Source organism: Alligator mississippiensis, chromosome 7 (assembly GCF_030867095.1).
Source record: "Alligator mississippiensis isolate rAllMis1 chromosome 7, rAllMis1, whole genome shotgun sequence".
In the NCBI taxonomy this organism is placed as follows: domain Eukaryota; kingdom Metazoa; phylum Chordata; order Crocodylia; family Alligatoridae; genus Alligator; species Alligator mississippiensis.
Genome location: NC_081830.1, coordinates 55,671,864 through 55,692,699, shown reverse-complemented (window position 1 = coordinate 55,692,699; position 20,836 = coordinate 55,671,864). Strand labels below are relative to the sequence as shown.

At 45.2% G+C, this 20,836-nt stretch overlaps 2 protein-coding genes across 7 annotated transcripts in view; one reads left to right on the top strand and one right to left on the bottom strand.

Moving 5' to 3' along the window:
* SLC16A14 (solute carrier family 16 member 14) overlaps positions 1–3,640 on the top strand; it is a 42,290-nt gene extending 38,650 nt beyond the window's left edge. For all 5 annotated transcript variants that reach the window (XM_059730975.1, XM_019491691.2, XM_019491692.2 and 2 more), the window contains one exon: positions 500–3,640. In XM_059730975.1, coding sequence (XP_059586958.1) covers positions 500–648 — 149 coding nt within the window. In that variant the 3' untranslated portion in view covers positions 649–3,640. The remainder of the gene's footprint in view (positions 1–499) is intronic.
* Positions 1–20,836, bottom strand: part of FBXO36 (F-box protein 36) — a 143,555-nt gene that overhangs the window by 49,700 nt on the left and 73,019 nt on the right. For both annotated transcript variants that reach the window (XM_014602803.3, XM_019491694.2), the window contains exons 3-4: positions 12,370–12,542; positions 5,940–6,162 (exon numbers count right to left, since the gene is read on the bottom strand). In XM_014602803.3, the coding sequence (XP_014458289.1) occupies positions 5,971–6,162; positions 12,370–12,542 (365 nt within the window). In that variant the 3' untranslated portion in view covers positions 5,940–5,970. The remainder of the gene's footprint in view (positions 1–5,939; positions 6,163–12,369; positions 12,543–20,836) is intronic.

Here is a 20,836-nt window from a genome sequence, read left to right as displayed (position 1 = left end):
TAGTAGCAAATTGATTTTATTTATGTCCAGATATATGAAAATATCATCAACATGTAGAGTGGATTAGGAATAAACGCATCTCGATTCTCTACTAACTTGGAACTCCAAAACTATACACCTATATCCATAGGCCTTCTATGCTCCTGGAATGAAATGTACCTCTAAAAACAAACCTCTAAAAGAGGATCAGTACATGACTTGTCCATATATGAAGCCAAATTTTTAGGGCTTAAATGGGAAATAAATGATAGATATTTGTGTTGGCCTTCTGATTAAGAGTGAAAAACATCGGTTTTATTAGTTTATTTCTATTTTTATTGTATAGAAAGGAACAAAATCTCCACCTCTTTTTCAGAAATAATGATACTTGATGGCTTAAGTAAAGTGTTACTTAATAGGGTGTTTGCATGGGAAAATGTGCAGTATTCTGTACCCATTCCTGTTTTATTCATTTATGTCACACACTTTATAATGACAATTATCTTGTCTTTTTTGGCAGGTTGGATCTATGACATCACGCAAAAATATGATTTTTCCTTTTATATATGTGGCATGCTTTACTTGGTGGGGATAATATTTTTACTCATTCAACCTTGTATTCAAAAGAAAGAACCAAGAGAAAAACACACTGAAAATGCACAAGTATAGTGCATGTTATGGAGTATTTTACAAGAATGTTCTGGTTTTGCATTTCTTTTATATAGCCGTATAACTTGTTTCTCTGATAGGACCAACTGCATTGAGAGCACCAGAATGAATACTGAAAGAGCTTCAAAGTCCTGATATTAAATATTAGTGGAAATGTGCTTATAAAAGCAACTTTACTGTCTCACTTAGGATTTTTGGCATCAGAACTCTTAACAAATGTGGAGGTTATGAGCTTTCCACATGCAATATTATTATTTTTAGATTTGATCAGTAGTTGATTCTCTTCTCACTTAGACCAGTTTTACCCTGTTGAAACTTCACTGACTGCAATGCAGTTACTCCTGATTTACATTGGCATGAGAAGAGAATCAAGCCAAGATATGAATAATGTATTAAAATGTTTCCTACTCCATATTCCGGCTGATAAGAATTTATGTATTGTGCACAAGCAAATGGCTACACTTCTGACCCAGCTACCCAAATGAATCACTAAAAGTTAATAATAATTCAGGACTTCAAATAATTTAATATATTTAAAAGACTGTTTGTTGTGTAAAACTGAAAGAAATCTTACTTTTTTCTGAAAGGTTCTCCAGTTTAAGGATTTTTTAAAGTTTTAATTGCAGGACAAAAAAGCCATCCTTAGTCTGTGGGAGAAATTATAAATAAGATACTTAAAATACTCTGGAGGCTAAATGACACTGAATTAAAAAACCACAAACATAAAAACAAAGAACAGGAGCAAGGAGGGGTGGGGGAAGAGGGAACGGGAAGAATAGTAGTATGGTTCTTTAACTGAAAGGATAAACAGCAGAACTAGATGATCTGTTGCAAAACCTTCCTAGAACAGTTAGTACTTTCATATGGAACACTCAGTTGAGCATTTATTTTTGATTTACACTATTGAAACTGAGAAGAATATCTAGCCCTATTTATAAGAGGTCTAGTTCTAATTTTGCTTACACAGATTTCACATCTGGATCTATAGCAGGCCAGGCCCAATGGGTGCAGACAGAAGTGCAGCTCCCTGCTATAACTTAGAATGATTTTTGCAAAGCGTTGAGTTATGTTACCCCAGACAACACAGAAGTTCACTGTTGGTTCCAGGGAAGAGGGGAATCTAGCTGCGGCTGGGAGTCTGCAGGCAGGTTCTCATAGGAGTAGCCAGGGCTCTCTGCCAGTGCTCCTTGTTTTCAGAATGGGAGGGGGGAAAGGCAGCAGAGGGAGCTCATTCTTGGCGCTCCCTGGCTGGTGCTGAAGGGTGGGGTGGGTGAATTGGAGCCCTCTAGGGGTGTGGGGGGGTGGGGGCAGGAGCTGAAAAACCCTTAGACTACTTCCTCTGCTCCCTTTCCCTCCTCCCATGCTGAAAACAGGGACAGGCTGGGAGCTCTGCAGACACAAGTTACAAAAGATGCTACATTTTGTAACATCTTTATCTGATACCTCATGCAATGATGGGTCAGGTGTAACAGGTGTAACATTTTCACCCAATGGCCATTTTTGAAGCTGTTTGCAGCCATGCACACTTGTGTTTGGTCAAAGCTATAAACTGCTTTCCGTAGCTAGATTAGGCGAAAACTGGCACTTCTGTCTGCACCCAATATAACATGGCATAGCTTCATTAACTGCAGTGTAGCTACCATGGGTTTACATCAATGCAAGCTCAGAATTCAATCCTCTGTATTTAGAGTGAGCCATGCTAATTAAAAGTCCCTGCATGTCATGTGTATTGGTGGCTCAGCACATCCCCGTGCTGAGAAAATGCCAGCAGTGTTCTTTGAAAGCACACTGAACAAGTTTTATTTCAAAATGCACCGCTGCCATTTTCTCAGCATGGAGGTGCACTGCACCACTGATGCACAAGATGTGCGAGGCTGCCAGAGTGCGTGAATTTACATGCTCCAGCAGACTCAATTAATCAAGTCTGCTCTGATGTGCTGGACTTCCAGTGCATCAGAGCAGGCTTCCTGCATGTGTGTAAGTGCCCTAAGACAGCTAGGACTATTCTGTTATAGAACGTTCACGTTCTTGAGCTCCGTGCTTTGCAGTTGAAACATTTGATCATGGATTTCACAGACTGGAGAATGTTTCCAGAAAAGGTATGAAATTCCTGGCTGCCTTACTTGTTTACACATATTTTAGAACTGTATAACATTTTTATTGAAATCCTTCCCCAGAAATTAATTGTTTAACCTCAAGGAGCCAGTTTCTCAGGGACAGAACTTGAGAACCTTGGATGAAAATGGCTAAAATATATATAGTTTTAGAAATGGTTGAATGGAGTACAGTATAACATGTTTAATGCAGCTTATTTCAACACAAAAGTTATTAAATCCTAGCTAATTTTATTGTTAAGTAAGAACACTACCTGAACTGTGCAAAGCAGATCACATTTTTTCAGTGCCGTTCACTTGCTGTAATATTATTTAATGCAAAGCATGGAAAGATATTTTAACTATTAAAGTATATTGCTTTAGGTTTTTTGACAATTTTAAATAACAGAAGGACAATACAGAACATTTTGCATGGTGCTACAGTAAATATTTTCCATGCTTTGTGAGGCACAGCTTGTGTTATACTGCATATATTAAATAGAAAGTTGGTTTATTTTCTGTATTTAAATGTTACAAAGATCTTTTTCACCATAAATCAAGTCCTTGCTTTAATACTGAAGTATACTGTTGGAGTATACTGAAAACAGCTGATGTAATTCAAATAAAGAGAAAAAATTATGGGAACATGGTTTGCTATAAGATCATCTGTTCTTCAAGTATAGATTCAATGTCTCTTTTTGTGCAAATGCTGCTGATAGCTTATTTTAAATCTTATTTGTCGGTGACTATGTATATGGGAATAATGATTTGCATCAATTTCCTTCTTTTTTAAAGAAATGTGTCCTTTATACTTTAAGCTTCATTTTGTTATCTATCTGTTGATTTTTAATTGCATACAACTGTAATGAATAAAATGTTGCTCTCCTAAGATAACTGCATTGTGACTTTCTATAGAGCTATTTCTTGTTATAACTCGATCACATAATTGGAATACACTTCAAGTTACTAAAATAATTAATTTTTTTTTTTTTACTTTACAGCTTTGTAAGTTGTATTTTTATTTTGGAGAAACTTTTTGAGAGTTTTATTCAATAGGAATGGGAATCCTGTAAATATAGTATTTTAAAATAAAATCACTGAGATGATTCTGAAAATGTATGCACGTACTGAACTTCACATGTAGAAGTAGTCTCATTGACTAAAATGGGAATAAATACTCACATTAAGAAAGCTAAGGATGTGTATAAATGTTTGAAACATGAGGAGCTTCTTTCAAAAGCCCTTTACTGTTGCTAAAATATTTAGGGGATGTTTGGATATAATTCCAGTGAGTAGAATTTTTAATTTAAATTAACAATGTTATCTCAGGTTACTATGATGACATTATATTAAGAAAAAATTATACTGAAAAGAGAGCACATATTTATTAGAATATCTGAATAACTGTAGGATGCTGGTTTAATTTCTTAATTTACAATAGATTTACAATTTCTTATTCTACAATACATTTACAGATTGTATTTTTACTACTTGATATTTAAGTCAATTTTAAAAGTAAAGGGTCAGATCCTCCGCTGGTATAAATTCAACACGGATGTTAGTGGACCTTCAGTGCTTTATACTAGGAGTAAATTTGATCTAAAGAGAATACCTGGCATTTGTTCTTAGGTAAACATAAGATAAAAAAATAACCAAGGATCCTTCCAAGATAAATTGGAATATTTCTCTGGCAATAACAAAATCCTTATAGCCCAAATACAGTCATATTTCTTGATACAATTTGAAAGTCTATCATATGTGGTGTATAAAGATTAGAAATATCAATTGAATTTTTATTTAATACTTTTTCAGTTTCCACAGCTACCTGGGAGAGGGGTGGAAATGTTGAAAAACTGACGACACTATCACAATATACTTTATACTGAAGATAATTATAAGGCACATTACTGATGTATGATTGACCCTACAATGCAAAGAGTCAATAATAAATGCTATTTTAAGTGAAGATATACTTACATTAATTTACTTCTTATCAAAAGTTCCAAGATTCACAGCACTGGCAACTTTATCCTCAGAAGATCCTGAATGGGCAGCGGTGGAAAAATTTACCTATATAACACCCTTTCAATGTGCCTCCATCCAGCACCTTGATATATTAAGTCAGAAGAGAATAGTTTTGTCTATCCACCCATTCCATATTCTTGCCTCTGATAAAGTTTCTTCTTGGTGACAAAGTGCTTAATTTTCTTATTTATCTGAAGTTTAAACATCTAGTGAGCTTACTAAGTATTACAATGTTTAAAGCCAACAATTTTCACCACAAATGTATGTTAGTTGCCTTCTTTCATTTTAAATATACCCTTGTGGCCAGTAAAAAATTTACCAACATTTCCAGCCAATAAGAATTAACATTCACGTATTTCCACATTTTTAGAATAGGGAATAGCTCTGACAATATTATGCTGTTGTCAAATGTTGATTATTTAAATGGTAACTACTGGTTGCACCTATATATGCAATTAGCATGTAGCAATAAACTCCAGTGCAGTTCACACCAGGGTTTATTGCTTCTGGGTGCAGTGTTTACACCTGCAGCCCGGACCGCGGTATGTTGAGCCAGGTTGGAGCAGCCCCAGCTGGCACAGGGTCTGGGGGGGGTCAGCCTGCCAGCCTGGGGCTGTTCCACCCTGGCTTAACATGCTGCAGAGGGGCTGGTGGGACATGAGAGTTCTACAGTGCGGGGCTAGCCGGTAGGCAGGCTGCGCACTGTAGCACCCTGGTGCCCCAGCCAGCCCTGGTCACCGTCTACATGTGGGTTGCAGTTCACTAAATAACTACTGTAGGATAGTACTTGTGCCGGACAGTACTATCTTATAGTGGAGTTAATTTGTTTACTGTAGCCTAATATTGCTGCACGTGTAGGTAATGACATTTTACTGCACAGCTAATTAGTCAACTCTGTAGTAAAGCTTGTCTAGATGCAGCCGCTGCGTATGTGAATTTTTAACAACTCAAAGTCAAGAGTTTAGAAAGAGCTGCAACCTTTTCTATCGCTAGTGGTTGCTGGGATCCAAACAGTATGATTTCAGAAAGTCCATTCTATAAAAAGCTATATGTTTTATGTCGTGTTTCCATTAAGGTATGTGTCTACTGTTTTAATCCTACAGTTAGCTAGGTTCTCCAATAAAGAAAAAGGCAAATTATTATTCTTTGATATTTAACACATTTACATCTTACCATGCTTGCTTTCAATCAAAAACACGCAGCTTTATTTATTCAGTTCTTTTTCTGAATTATCTTGTTTCTGCCTCCTTCTTCGAATCTGCAGCTGAAGCTGAAGTTTGCTAGTGAAGAAGAATCGTTTCCAGCCCACTTCCTGTGCCAGTGCTTTCATTTCAGGGGTAATTGTATCGCACAAATTCTGCACAATTTTTTCCCACAGTGTGTCACAGTTGCATATCTGTTTATAAGAGGAATTACAGGGGGTTAATCTGTTTTAGTCAGATGTAGCTAGATATCTTGAACATTCATTGACCATTTTATTTGCCCGAGTGCTTGTCTAACATGTCTCCCAATTATATAGCTTTCCAACAAAGGGGATCATCCAAACTCTCTTGCTTCTATGCTTTTTATAGGAGTCTTCAAAACCATCAGCTCTAGGGGGTAATTATGATTCTTAGAGGATACTTTCCCCCTTTTAAGTGACTGCATGAACAAAAAGGTGTGGAACTGATTATAGTGGCCATTATAGTACAAGAAAAAAAACAAATTAATTTTGAAGGCAAGATACAACTATCATAAAAATAATTAGAAAAGTCGGGTGCATTATCATATAATATCCAACCATTAAAATAAGTGACACTGGAACAGTGTTTCCTTTTTCGTATACCAGTTTTATAGTAGCTTAACTGCACTGACTGAAATAGAGTCACTCATGATCACTGATCCTGGTGTTCCCCATTTAAAAATTGCAAATTCTCTGATAAAAATCCAAAATTCTCTGATTTAAAATCCCCCAAATCCACATTTTTCTGCGATTAAAATAGAATGCCTATCTATAATACAGCTATCAATTGAACACAATGTTTTATTGATATATTTACCATTTTAAAGCAGGCTGGACGCCTACCAGTAATCATTATAATAAAATAAATTCTAAATACCTATATATTTTGGCATTTGATTTTGGTTTTTTTATCAAAGAAAATCAGAGCTCCCCCTGCCCCTTTTGCTCACCAGGAAGTGGGTCTAGCTGCAGCTGTCATCCCGCTACTTTGTGGTGCTGAGCAGTCCTGACGTGCCAGTGCCCCTCACTCGCAAGTCACAGCCCGCTCTAGCCCTGCCAGTGCCCTTTACCCCCAGCCTGTAGCCCTCCACCCCACCAGTGCCCCTCACTCCTGACTCACAGTCCTCCATTCCCATTGGTGCCCTTCACTCCTGACCCATAGGCCCCCCAAGCCTGCTGATGCCCTCTCTACTGACCTGCTGCCCCCTGCCACCAGGCTCCAGCCCCCCATTGTGTGGGGCAGGGGAGGGCTGTGGGGCAGGAGAGATGCCTCACCATAGGCAACACCACAGATGAAGCGTGGGGTGGGGTATAGGGGGAGCACATGCCAGACTGACATGGGCAGTACATGCTGCAGCCTGGCCAGACTGGCATGGTCAGAAGCCACCTCTGTGGCCCAGTGGGCATGACCCAGCTCAGGAGGGTGAAGCAGGGTGGCAAGACTAATTGCCGTCACCATTGCCAGGACCCCTGCACCAGGCACACTGCCAGCAGTTCAAGGAGTAATAGACTGTGGGGAGAGGTGTGGGGGCATGCTGCCCTCACTGACTGCTGCCACCAGCCACTTGCATGCCAGGCCGCAGCTCTACCCCACTGCCATGGTTTGGCTACCGCTTCCCTCAGGTCACCTGTGCTGCCCCCCACGCAACCTACCCTCCAGGGTAGAGCCATGGCTTGAGGGGAGTGGCGATGGCAGCCAGGCCATGATGGAAGGGAAAGTTGTGGTCCAGGGTTTGAGTGGCTGGCAGCAGGAGGAGGTGAGGGCAGCATGGCTGCACCCCCTGGTCCGTTACACCTCATGCTACTGGCAGTGGTGTGGGATCCCAGCAGCAGCGACAATATGTCTCCCAGTCCATGCCCTCCCAGTCCATGTCCTGGTCCCAACTGCTGGGCTGCAGAGGCAGCTCCTGTCCATGCCAATCTGTCCAGGCTGCAGCCCTGCACCTGTTGTAGGTGCACAAATCTGGGGGGCACATGCCCCCCTGACGTGACACCTCTGGCACCCAATCCCTCCCCAGGAGTGCATGCAGTGGCAGGGACCCAGCCGTCCCACCAGCTCCCCCCACCCAGATGAGCCTCTCATGGTTCCATTCTGCTCCCCCGGCCAGGTCCCATGGCTGCGCATTTCCGCCCTGGGCCCTATGAACTGCCCCAGCTGGGCAACGCCTCCTGCCCCAGCCAGCACCACTCCCTCCCTCACCATGTGGGCTTTAGCACAAACTGCCGCCGCTACCTTAATCTGCCCCCCTACCCTCTTATGTCACTTACACTCCCCTGCCCCCCCATGCCTCTCCTATGCCTCCCCCCCAGACTTATTGGGGAGCTGCTCTCCACCACGCTTTCTGGCTGCCATGAGAAAGTATGTTCATGCACATGCATGTGGCGCTCCCTGCTTGTGACTGCCCACCTCCCACTCCCCCCAGCCCCAAGCAGCCCCTTGCAGACTGGAACTCTGCCATCCTGCAAGGGGAAACCTGCATTCTCCTGTGTTTTTCTATGGCAAATGGAAAACCCAGATCCCTGCTCATTATTTATCCTCATGAAAATCAGGATCTGTTGATTTGGATCAATCCTGCTTTATATTTTTTGTACTTGTTTTTTATTCAGTGGGATATAAATAAAAGTAATTAAAGAAAAAGTGCCTGAAAAATACTGAATGCTAAAGCAAAATACAAAAAACTCAGCTTTCATTTACACATATACAACCCTACAGAAGTTAATGGAATTAAGTGCATCATTTTCATTGATGAGTTGTAATGTTTATGATACTGATAGTCAACTGCAAATTAGGGATGTGAGCAAGACTGGAACACATGGCTTATGGGAAAACTACTTAAAGGGACCTAAAAGATGAAAAAGGGATGAATTTTAAAGACTCTCTTGAAATTTTTGCTTGCTGTTTCCCTGACTCTTCTGCTACTCCTAGAAATATGGGAATTGCACTAAATTGAAAATATTGAAGACTACCTTTTAGTACTTCAATACAATATATTAATAAGATACCTAAAGCAAGAACCTTAATGCCATTACTATAGGTTTCTTCATTCAATTTTAATGGTCTTTGAATTATATAACAACATAACAGCCAAATCTCAAAGTTATAACTTTTGTCCTTATTATGCTCTAAGTAAGTAAAAAAACAACCCTCATGGGTTTGGTGTGAAAACACAGAGTGCCATCCTGAGATAATACAGAAAAGTCTGCTGTATCTGCAGTAACCTAAGAAACTTTTACTTTCATTTTTACTTTACAGATTTTAGCCCCCTCTGGTGGCCTTTTGTTTATTATAATTCATAGAAAGATACAAAAATATATTTTTTTACTGTTCAAAAACCTCTGCCTTCTTAGAACCTCTTAAAGTTAATCTACAATATACATCAAAGGAATTGACTTGAATTTGTGCTAGAAAGTATGTAGCATCTTATACATGTCAGTAAATGGATAAGCTGGAGTGCATAAGTGGTAGTGCTCAAATTAAGGCAGCTGCAATTGTTTTATGAAACAGCTGATTTTATTAAATAGCTTGTATTATCTCATAGTTTCATAGTAGCTAGGGTCAGGAGGGACCTGAACAGATCATCTAGCCTGACCCCCTGCCACAGGCAGGAATGAATGCTGGGTTCACAAGACCCCAGACAGGTGATTGTCCAACCTCCTCTTGAATATGCCCAAGGTAGGGGTGAGGACCACTTCCCTGGGAAGTTGGTTCCAGATTTTGGCCACCCTAACTGTAAAATATTGCCTTCTGGTCACCAACCTAAACCTATTCAGCCAACCTAACCCACCAACCTAACCCATCAGCTTATGACCATTGTTCCTCATCACCCCAGGTGGTGCTGGGGAGAAAAGAACTCTGCCTATTTGCTGTTGATCTCCCTTGATGAGCTTGTAGACAGCCACCAGGTCCCCCCTCAGCCTCCTCTTGCTGAGGCTGAACAGGTTCAGATCCTTCAGTCTCTCCTTGTAGGGCCTGTCCTGCTGCCCTCTCACCAAGTGGGTGGCCCTCCTCTGAACCCTCTCCAGGCTGGCCACATCCCTTTTGAAGTGTGGTGCCCAGTACTGGCCTGACCAAAGTTGCATAGATGGGGAGTATCACCTCTCTGGACCGGCTTGAGATGCACCTTTGGTTGCATGACAAGGTATGGCTGGCCTTGCTGGCTACAGTCTGGCATTGGCGGCTCATGTTCATCTTGGAGTCAATAATGACTCCAAGATCCCTTTCTGCCTCTGTGCTTTCAAGAGGGGAACTCCCCAGCCTGTATGTATGCTGTGGATTCCTTCTCCCAAGGTGCAGCACCCTGCATTTGTCTACATTGAACCCCATCCTATTCTCGTCTGCCCACTTTTGTAAATCTAGTTGCAGTCTCTCTCTCCCTTCAAGTGGGTCCACTTCGCCCCACATCTTAGTGTCATCAGCAAACTTGGACAGCGTGCTTTCCACCCCCTCGTCCAAGTCGCTGATGAAGTTGTTAAACAGTGCGGGCCCGAGGACCGGGCCCTGGGGTACCCCACTGCTCACATCTCGCCAGGTTGAGTACAACCCGTCCACCATTACTCTCTGGGTGCACCCCATCAGCCAACTTTTTACCCATCCAACTGTGCAGGCATCAATGCTGCAGTCACTTAATTTATTGATGAGGATGGGGTGAGAGGCAGTGTCAAAGGCCTTCTTAAAGTCTAGAAAGACTATGTCCACAGCGACACCATCATCCAAGGATTTAGTTACTTGGTCGTAAAAGGCAATCTGGTTGGTCTGGCAGGACCTGCCTTTGGTGAAGCCATGCTGGTTGCCCCTGAGCATGATCTCCCCTGCAGGCCCCCCACAGATACGCTCCTTTATGATCCTCTCCAAGAGCTTCCTGAGCACCGAGGTGAGGCTTACAGGCCTATAATTACTTGGGTCCTCCTTCCTCCCCTTCTTAAAAATAGGGACCACATTAGCCAGTTTCCAATCCCCCGGCACCTGGCCAGATGAACACGAATGCTCATATAGCCAGGCCAAAGGCTCCGCGATGACCCCTGCCAGCTCCCTCAACACCCTTGGGTGGAGAGCATCTGGACCTGCAGATTTAAAAATGTCTAGCCTTTCCAGAAGATCCCAAACTACATCTGCACTGACTGAAGGCTTGATAGAGCAATCCCCAAGATTGTCCCTACCTCTGGTAGGTGGGATGTCCCGGTCCCTGTTCAGGAAAACAGAGGCAAAGAAACTTAAAAATATCAGCTTTCTTGTCTGGCGTGGCCACCAGATTACCATTTGTGTCTTGCAGGGGCCCTACATTGCCTGGTGCCCTCTTCTTGCTCCCAATGTACTTGAAAAAGGACTTTTCATTGTCCTCAATCCTGGACGCCAGCCTGAGTTCCATCTCTACCTTGGCCTTCCGAATAGCCCTCCTACACTCTTGGGCCGAGGGAGGAGTACTCCTCCTTGGTGATAACTCTTCCCTTCCACTGGTTATATGCCTCCCTTTTAGTCCTCAGGCATTGCTGAATGCCCTTGCTGAGCCAAGGGGGTCTCTGAGCACTCTTATCCCCCTTGCTTCTCTCAGGGACTGTTATCCTTTGGGCCTGGAGGATCGCCCCCTTAAGGTATGACCATCCCTCATGGGCTCCCATCTCCTCTACCTTCTGGGCCCTGTATAAGGAAGCTTCATCTTAGCTTTAAAATCATCAAAGCTCTCTGAATCTTTTCTGAAGATTCGGAGAGCTTTGAATCGATTCGGACCTTTAAACCGGTCCCCTGATTAGATTTGGATTTGGAAATTTGGCCACCGAATTGGGCCGAATCTCCTCCAAATTGAATCACCACCCAAAGCTTCGCACAGCCCTGTCTATCATGCTAGCTAGTGTGTCTCACTGTTTCCTTATAGTCCCACATCTATTTGTATCCATCGGTGATCTTTTCTCTTAGTTTTCAATTATAAGCTCACTAGGAATGGGACTATATTTTTGATCAGCACTGATACACAGCATTGGAGTTCCTAGGTACTACAGTAATACAAATAAATAAACAATGCAAAGCATGGGTAATACCCTCCAGATATTTAATACAGGGAATAGCATTTACAACAACCCAAGTAACCTCATTTGTTTGTGCAGACTATTTGGATAGTAGTAATCACTCTATACAGTAGAAAATGTTTGTAAGACAGGACCAATTGTTTCTATAACTACATATAGCTGGAATCCAGTTTTCATTGCACAGGTCCAGCACTGTATGATTATGTCATTAATCTGTATCCGTAAATTGAAAATAAAGATGTATATATACATGTAAAGAAATGTTTCTTAGAAAAATGAACTGCAACAAAAATTATATCATAATAAAATATACCATAATAAAACTAACATTTTAAAAGTAAATTGTAAATTATTTTTTACCGTTTCAAATCTGTGTGAGACTTGAGAAAGCCTGGCAATATCTTCAAGACCCAGAAAGGAAATGATATTTAGGAGCAATGGATCCGGAAGCCGTTCAAGGAAGTCAAAGTTGCCTCGGCATAGATTAAAGATATGTTCTAGAACTTTAGCACCAAACACGATAGCAATTTGAACTGCAATTCAAAGAAATCAAATATAAAAAGAAATGAATAAAAGCCTCTACATTTCCTAATGTGTACCTTTTATATAAAAAAGACCAATCTGAGTTAAAGGTTAAATGAATAAACTTATAATTGTGAAAATCTTTATTATTAATAATAAAGGACAATATTTCACTCCTGTTTCATATTCAGGGCTACCAATGTAGTGATAGTAGGTTACAGCTATCCGAATTCCAGAATATGGAATTTCATCATAACAGCTATAATTATTCTCAGCTCACTACTGAACTCTGATTTCACCAAAGAAGCAACAAGACTGAGCTGAAATGTGTCCAGTTTCAGTTTTTGCATGTATAAGATACTAAATATGTTTCTTTTATACTGTACTATGAAATGGGGAGTAGATTTAGGAAATACTGAAAAATGTTCCATTTACCCTTAAAATGCTTCCAACTTAGCAGTCATTGCATTCACTCTTCCTGTATTTCATTTAGACACCTGTTCTTCATTCAATAGGTTCCTGAATACATTATTCATGCATTTGATTTTGATATGCATCTTTTTTATTAATACTCTATAGTAAAATTTTAGAGTTCTGGGTTTTTTCTTCAAGATCTACTTACATGAGTGCTGTAATCTAGATTTCTAAAGGGATTTCTCTACAATGGGCCATAGGGACTTACCCGTTAATTTCAAAACAAAGCTGTGTTTTATTTACAATTAAAATCATTCCAACAGATCCAAACTAATTTCCCACACAATTGAGCTATATATTTACTGAATAAAGAATTCTATGTGCATCTTCTGATGTATGTTACACTCACAAAAACAAATACAAATGGGATAGGTCATGTAGTTGATCCTCTGCTAGTGCAGCAATTTTTCTTACAGCATATTTTAAAATATTTTATTTAGTCATTGTAAATGATGCAAGCAATGAGATTTCTGTTGAAAAACTCATCTAAATCTAACAGCTCACACTGTTAAGATAGATTTCTGTTATTCTGGCTACATTACTCTCTTAACTGCTTCCAGCAAATCTGATGTACCTTTCTATATCATTTGAAACAATTCTTTGCTTTTGTGGTATTTATGTCCTCCTTTAATATTTTTAGAAAGTTATTTTCCAAACTTCAATTATGTTCTCAATCTTCTTTAATCTTTCTTGCTAAATCAACCATACAGCTTCTTAATACTGTTCTTACTCTTCTCTGAATTCTGCCCACTTTTACCTACATAAATGTGGTATGAATGTGTTCTATGTACACAATAGGTGTGTCTACACATGCATTTATGCGTGCCTAAACTTAATACACCTTTGCTTATGGAGCATTAAGGTGATTTAGGCATGTGTCTACACACATTAAGGTGCATTAACTTCATTATTTTCGGTGTGATTAACTAAGTCACATTAGCCCACATGCAGACATGTTAATGTGCATTAACAAATTCTTTATGCAGATACCAAATTTAGGCAGGATTAGCTTAAAATCGCCATTTTTAAGGCATATTAAGGACACACGTGTGAATACATGCCTTTAATGCACCTTAAAATGGTGATTTTAGGCAAATCCTGCTTAAAATGGGTACATGTAGACATGCTCAGTCAGTACCATAATTGCTTGAATATCACATGTACTTTGCCCCCAAAATTCAGACCTCCAAAACTAGGGTGCACATCTTAAGTAAGAAAGCTGATTTTTCTTGGCTGGAATAGGAGTATGGAGAGGCAGTGCTGCAAAAGCTGGACGTGTACAAGTTTATGGGGCTGGATGAAATGCACCTGAGGATGCTGAGGGAGTTGACTGATGTGATTATAGAGCCATTAGCCATCATCTTTGAAAACTCATGTCAATCGGCAGTTCCCAGATGATTGGAAAAGGGCAAACATAGTGCCCATATTAAAGAAAGAGAAAAAGGAAGATCCAGGGAACTACAGACCAGTCAGCCTCACCTCAGTACCTGGAAAAATCATGGAGCAGATCATCAAGGAATCCATTTCTAAGCACTTGGAAGAGGAAAAGGTGATTAGGAACAGTCAGCATGGATTCACCAGGAGCAAGTCATTCCTGACCAACTTGTGTTCTATGGTGAGATGACTGGCTCTGCGGATGCAGGGAGACTGGTGGATGTGGTATACCTTGATTTTAGCAAGGCTTTTGATACTGTCTCCCACAACATTCTTACAGACAAGCTAAGGAAGTACAGGCTGGATGAATGGACTGTAAGGTGGATAAAAAACTGGCTGGAGCATCAGGCTCAGAAAGTAGTAACCACATTATGCTGCTTCTCTGTCTTCTGGGCACACTCTCTCCTAGAGCGTGCCCAGAAGTAACCAGAGACTGGGTCCTCCAAGGAGATCTGTAGCACCCAGCTAGAGCATCTTTATGGCTGCCCTGTGCCCCCGCAGCTCCAGCACACTGCCTCAGTGTGCTGGGGCAAATAGGAGCAGGGCAAAGCTGCAGCGGTGCCTCAGACCCAGGCTTTGTCCCAGGTAAGCAGGGACTGGGGGTAGGGGAGAACTGTGGGAGTGGGGAGGGGCTGCTCAGGAGGGGTGGTTTCCCTGCCCACCCCACGCATGGTACACTGCCCTCCTGCAGCAGCAGTAGCAGTGGCCATTGGGGCGATTGTGGCCTGCTGCTGGTGGAGACCTCTGGTGGCATGGCACCACCTCCAGCCCGGCAGCTGTACGTTGTGCTGGCCTAACCACTGGTGTGCACCCTCAACCAGTGCCGGGCTGCTCTTGCTGCCACCGGTGGCTCCTGGCACTGTACGCAGAAACCATGTGACCTTGGGCCAGGCTAGTTCCTGCCTCCATGTACCCTGTGTGCCACCCCCACAGACCCACCACCCACATACCCACCCACAAATCTCACACCCACAAACCCCCTCTACAATCCACCCCCAAACCCCACCCCCAAACCTCTGCCCAAGCCCCACCTCACCCCCATAAACCCTACACCCACCCACAAATCCACCCCCATTCCTTCCCCCCCAAACCCCACGTCCCCCCACAAATCTCACACCCTGCGTGCCAAGCCCCCAGACAGGACAGGACCTACTGGCAGGAGCCACAGCTACAGGGGCAACTGCCACACTGCAACTCTGCCCTGGGCTCACACGGGTGCTGGGATATGCAATCCCAGTGTGTGAGATGGGTTGTGGGTATGTGTGGAGTTGGCAGCAGGGTATGTGAGAGAGAAATAGGGGTTGGGGATGGGGGAGTGCTCCAAGTAGGAGAGGCTGCCAGAGCTGGGCTTAGAGCCCCCCTGCTCCCCTAGAGCAGCCTGTCCAGGGGAAGGCTAGCCTGGAAGGGAAGGGGCTTGCCCAGCCCAGTCCCTGAGCCCCAGTCAAGGGTTTCCTGGGAACGGCATGGGGATCGCTGGGGCCTGGGCACGGATGCAGGGAGCAGAACAATAAGGGCTGGCACTGGTCAGAACCACAAAGTAGCAGGTGGGACAGCTGCAGCTGGATTCATGTCCTGGTACTGGGAGGAAGCTGCTGCCAGGAGGGAGCGAGTTGCGGGCTGGCAAGAGCTGTGTGTCATGTGTGAGGGGCACTGGTAGGGCTATAGGTTGGGAATGAGCGGCAAGGGTAGGGGCAGGGCACCAGCATATCAGTGCTGCTCAGCACCCCACATCCTAGTGAACAAAGTGGGCAGGGGCAGCTCTGAATTTTCTATGATAAAAAAACCCAAAGCAAACACCAAAGTGTATAGATATTTAGAATTCATTTTATTATGATAATAGAGGCATTGGTAGGCTTCCAAATTGCTTTAAAATTGTAAATATATCAATAAAACATAGCCCAACTGATTTCTCTAGATCTAGTGGCATTTCATTTTAATCGCGGAAGAACATAGATTTTGGGTATTTTAATGAGAGAATTTATGTTTTTAAATCAGAGAATCTACAATTTTAAATCAGGGAACACCAGTATCTCTGCTAGTGAGGCAAGTGGCAGGGCCCAGGGAGAGGAGCATGCCCAGGGCCAGCACCAGGGACCCAGCTGAAGAGCAGATAAGGTAGTTAACCTCCTGGCCATTTGGGGCCAGAAGGACATGCTTCAATAGTTCAAAGTGGGCCACTGCAACAAGCACATCTTCTGCATGATAAGTGCCCAGATGGCAAATCAAGGGCACCAGAAGATGTGATAGCAGTGCCACCCAAAGGCCAACTGTGCAGCCATGGCCCACTAGCAGTTGGCTCTGCTGCAGTGCCCATAACACAGCCCAGGCAGCCATGCAGTCCCCACTTGGGTCTGGCAGGAGTGCAGACATGAGGTTGGGGGTCCAAGAGGGCTGGATACTGTCAAAGGTGGCAGCAGGTCATAGCCAGGCAGCAGCCCTCACTCCCAGACTACTGCAGTGGGTAGAGGGTGCAGGGGCCACTCTAGGTTAGGGTTGCTTCTGCAGTCCAGTTGGCATAAGGGACTAGTGTCTCCAGATACCAACTGGCTGGGCCTCAGAAGCTCTATGTGTCTATTTGTTCATTCAATTAATGTGAGCCCTAAGGCCCACCCAGCTAACTATTAGCTCCTACTGTACAAGGGCTAATAGATGAATGGAACAACAAAATTCTGGGGACAACAGAGACAGAAAACAGGACAGGAGTGTTGTGTGGGCCAAGGGGTCAAAATGTGAAAATGTTCCCACCTGAGAAGGGACACAGAGCAGAACCCCCCAGGCTGCGCCCACTGGTCCTCAAAGGCATCCAAGGAGCTGGTGGATGCCTCCCAGTGGTGCTCCGCTAGGAAGCATGTGTGGACCAATGAGAGGAAAGTGGCCCTGCAGTCCACGGGTACCTTCCAGGCCAGAGCCTCCCTCCTGGTTATGTATAGGGCCCACTTGGTCAGGGCCAGAAGGAGGTTGACCAGGAGGTTCTGGGACTTGGTGGGGCTGTGGATAGGGTGTCCAGAAACAAAAAGGTGGGGGAAAAGTTCAACCAGAACCTCAGGAGGAGGTTCCAGAGGTGGAGGTGGAGGGGCTGGAGCCTGGTGCAATTGAGCATCATGTGTGCCAGGGTCTCCCTCTGCCTGCAGAAGAGGCAGGAGACCAGGGTGTTGATAAAGCTCACCACATACATGCCCGTAATGATAGCTCCATGGAGGAGCTGCCAGGTAAGGTCCTCAGTGGCTTGTGGGATGAAGGTGAAGTACAGACTCAGCCACTCGGGTGCCTCATCTAAGCCTTCACTGAGAAGGTCCTGCCACTTGGTGTCTGGGTGGGACACGAGGGGTGCACGAGTGTGAGACATGGTAGTGACAGATGGTGAAAGTGAATTGGTTTGGTATCCTCCAGCCAGCTCAGGTGGTAGAGCAGGGAGAGCTGCAAGATCATACGAGGTGCCAGCCCCACAACAAACTGGTCAGCTGGAGGACACGGGGGTGTGAGGACTGCCATCATGCAGGACCTGGTTAACAAAGGCAAAGGTGTCGGGAAGTAAGGCAGATGTCACCTCTTGAATTAGATGGCAGGTCACATGCATCATGGATAAACCCATGTGCTGGGCTAACACAGTGGGGTCCACCTATGCCCACCTATCATAGTCCAAGAGGTCTCTGATATGGGTGACACTACCCAGGACGAGCCTCTGTCACAACTAGGGTGCCTCCAGCATTGGTACCTAGAGCTGGGGATTCCAGAGGAGGGGCTCCACGAGCAAGTCAGCACCCTGGACAAGTGTTGCAGGGGACCTGGAGGCCAAGACCAACCTCCAGGCCTGGATGAGATCTTGGTAGAACTCTGGCAGACCTCACAGGTCCTGCAGGGAGAAGCCCCATAGGCTGAGGAGCTGCCAGTTGTATCAGAGCCCCCAGAAGTGGCAGAGGAAGGCATGCCCCAGATGACCCCATGCCATGTGGCTACTGACACCATATAGCAGTTGCTGCAACACCTGAAGGCGGAACATCAGGACCTGGCTGTGCAGGCAAACCAGGTCCTGGCTGCCCTCCCGCAAGGGGAGGCTCAGGACCTTTGCAGTGACCCAGTGCCATTCCGGCCAGAAAAACTCCAGCGCCCATCTCTAGAGCCTAGCCAGGACTTTGAGGGGCACTGGCAAGGTGTGGAAGCAGTGCCAGAGCATGGACAGGACCAGCTGATTCAACAGTAGCACTCTCCTGTGCAGGGAGAGACACTGCAGCAGTCCTCCCCATGCCTGGAGTTGTTCCACCACCCTTGTCTCCAGCTGGTGCCAGTTCTCTGGTGGGAACGAGTCTGTGGGGGACAGGTAGAACCCCAGGTAGAGCAGTGAGCCTGCACTCCAGCGGATCCCTCGAAGCATGAGGGGGAGTGAGCCCACCTGCCACCCATCACCCACTGTAAGGCCAAAGCTCTTGGCCCAGTTGACCCGGACAGAGGAGGCTGCTGAGTACAATGTCTGGCAGGCCTCCACCCGCGTCAGGTTGCCTGGGTCCTGGATTGTGAGAAACATGTCATTGGCATACGCTGACAGGACCAGGCATACCACCAGCCCACCAAGCACCAACCCCACCATCTGCCTCTGCAGGAGAATGAGGAAGGGCTCCAAGGTCAAGGCATACATCTGGCCTGATGGAAGGCTGCCTTGATGTACCCTTTGCCTGAACCAGATGGGCTCCGTCAGGGTCCAGTTGAGCTTGACCATACACTGCAGAGGTGTACAGCACCTGGAGAGCCCGCACAAAATGAAGCTGAAGGTCTGCAGCATGTCTTTGAGGTACCCATGATCCACCCTGTCGAACGCCTTCTCCTGGTCCAGTGACAGGAGGGCAAAAGACAGGTCCTACTGGTGCGCTAGCTCCAGGAGGTCCTGAACCAGGTACAGGTTGTTTGGGCACTATGTACATCTGGTCAGGATGGATCATGTCTGCCAGCATGGACTGCACACACAGTGAGATGGCCTTCGCTGCCACCTTGTAGTCTGTGCAGAGGAGGGACCTGGGACACCAGTTCCCAGGTCATGGGGATCCTCCTTCTTCAGCAGGAGGGTCAACAAGGACCTCTGGCACAACAAGGGGAACTCCCCAGGGATGGGTTGGTTGGGTCAGTAGTCCAACTGGGAGTGGCATGCCCTGATGGCCCCCTCCAGATGAAGGTGGGGGGGCCATCAGGGTGACAGATGTGCCAGATGTCCAGTAGGGAGTACTCCATCAGGATCTCCCAAAGCATGCCTGGCTCTGCTTCCTGCTTGATCGGTCCCATGCACCTGGGTTGATATCAAAGTCCCCACTGAGGACCAGGCACTTGCAAGGGTTGAGGGTGCTGATGTAAGTGGCTGCTTGGCAGAAGAAGTCCGCCAACTCTGCATCCTTCACAGGGGTGTACATGTTCAGAAAGTTCAGGACCAGCCCCTACACTCAGACCTGGAGATGCAGCAGGTGGCTTGGTGCCACCTGAACGTCCTGGAGAACCTCCAGCTGCAGGCCTGGGGAGAACAGGCTGGTCACCCTGCAAGAGGTGACTGAGAGTTGACTAAAAAAGACCTTGTCTCTTCACTCCAGCTGCCAGCTAGACTTGTTGGCCAGAGTTGTCAAGGTCTCCTGCAAGAATACCAGAGGTTACCCTCCCTCTCGAAGGAAGGAGAGCACCTGGCATCTCTAGAGACCCTTCCTGCAGCTGTAGACATTGAGGGTTATGATCTCATGGCTAAAGGGTGGTTCAGATAATTAATCAGGGGCCTTGCGTGTCACAACACCTGATGTGGGGTTCCTGGCTTCTGCAGCCCTTCCATAGGGTTAGAGGGCATCTATGAAACTGCGGGCCTGCCTATAGATTCAAGACTTGCAGCACTTGGGGCCCCTGCCTTCCCCCACCAGTGCCCTTGCAGTGTTGAGGACTCCCCAACAGTCCAAGGTGAGCTGCACCTTGCTGATTAACTGCCAGGTGAAGTCATGGTCAAGGAATGCAAGTAGCTCACCTTTGGGGACTACTTGGACTGAGAGGTCTGCAGGTTCCACAGAGCCTGCTGGTTCTCAAGCATCCTCTTCCTCATTCTGGGGCTCAGTGGGCTCCTTGGGCACTGTCTGAACCCCCCAGTCCACTAACACCTCGGACTTGGGCTGGGTTAGGGGAGCTCTGCAGCCCCTTGGGAGAGGGGTGGGGGTGAAGGTGGGGGTAGGACTACCTCACATGATGGCAGGGCAGAGCTGGAACCCTTGGGGTCTGTGTGGGGTCCCTGACAAGATCAGTCTGTCGGTCAGGGGACCCTACCTCGACCCCCTCTGGGGTGGGATCACAGGGCGGGTTGGTAGAAAGGTTATTCTGGGAGGCGGGGGGAGGAGACCCGTCAGGCACTGGGGTAGCATCGGTGCCCACCTCAGAGTATATG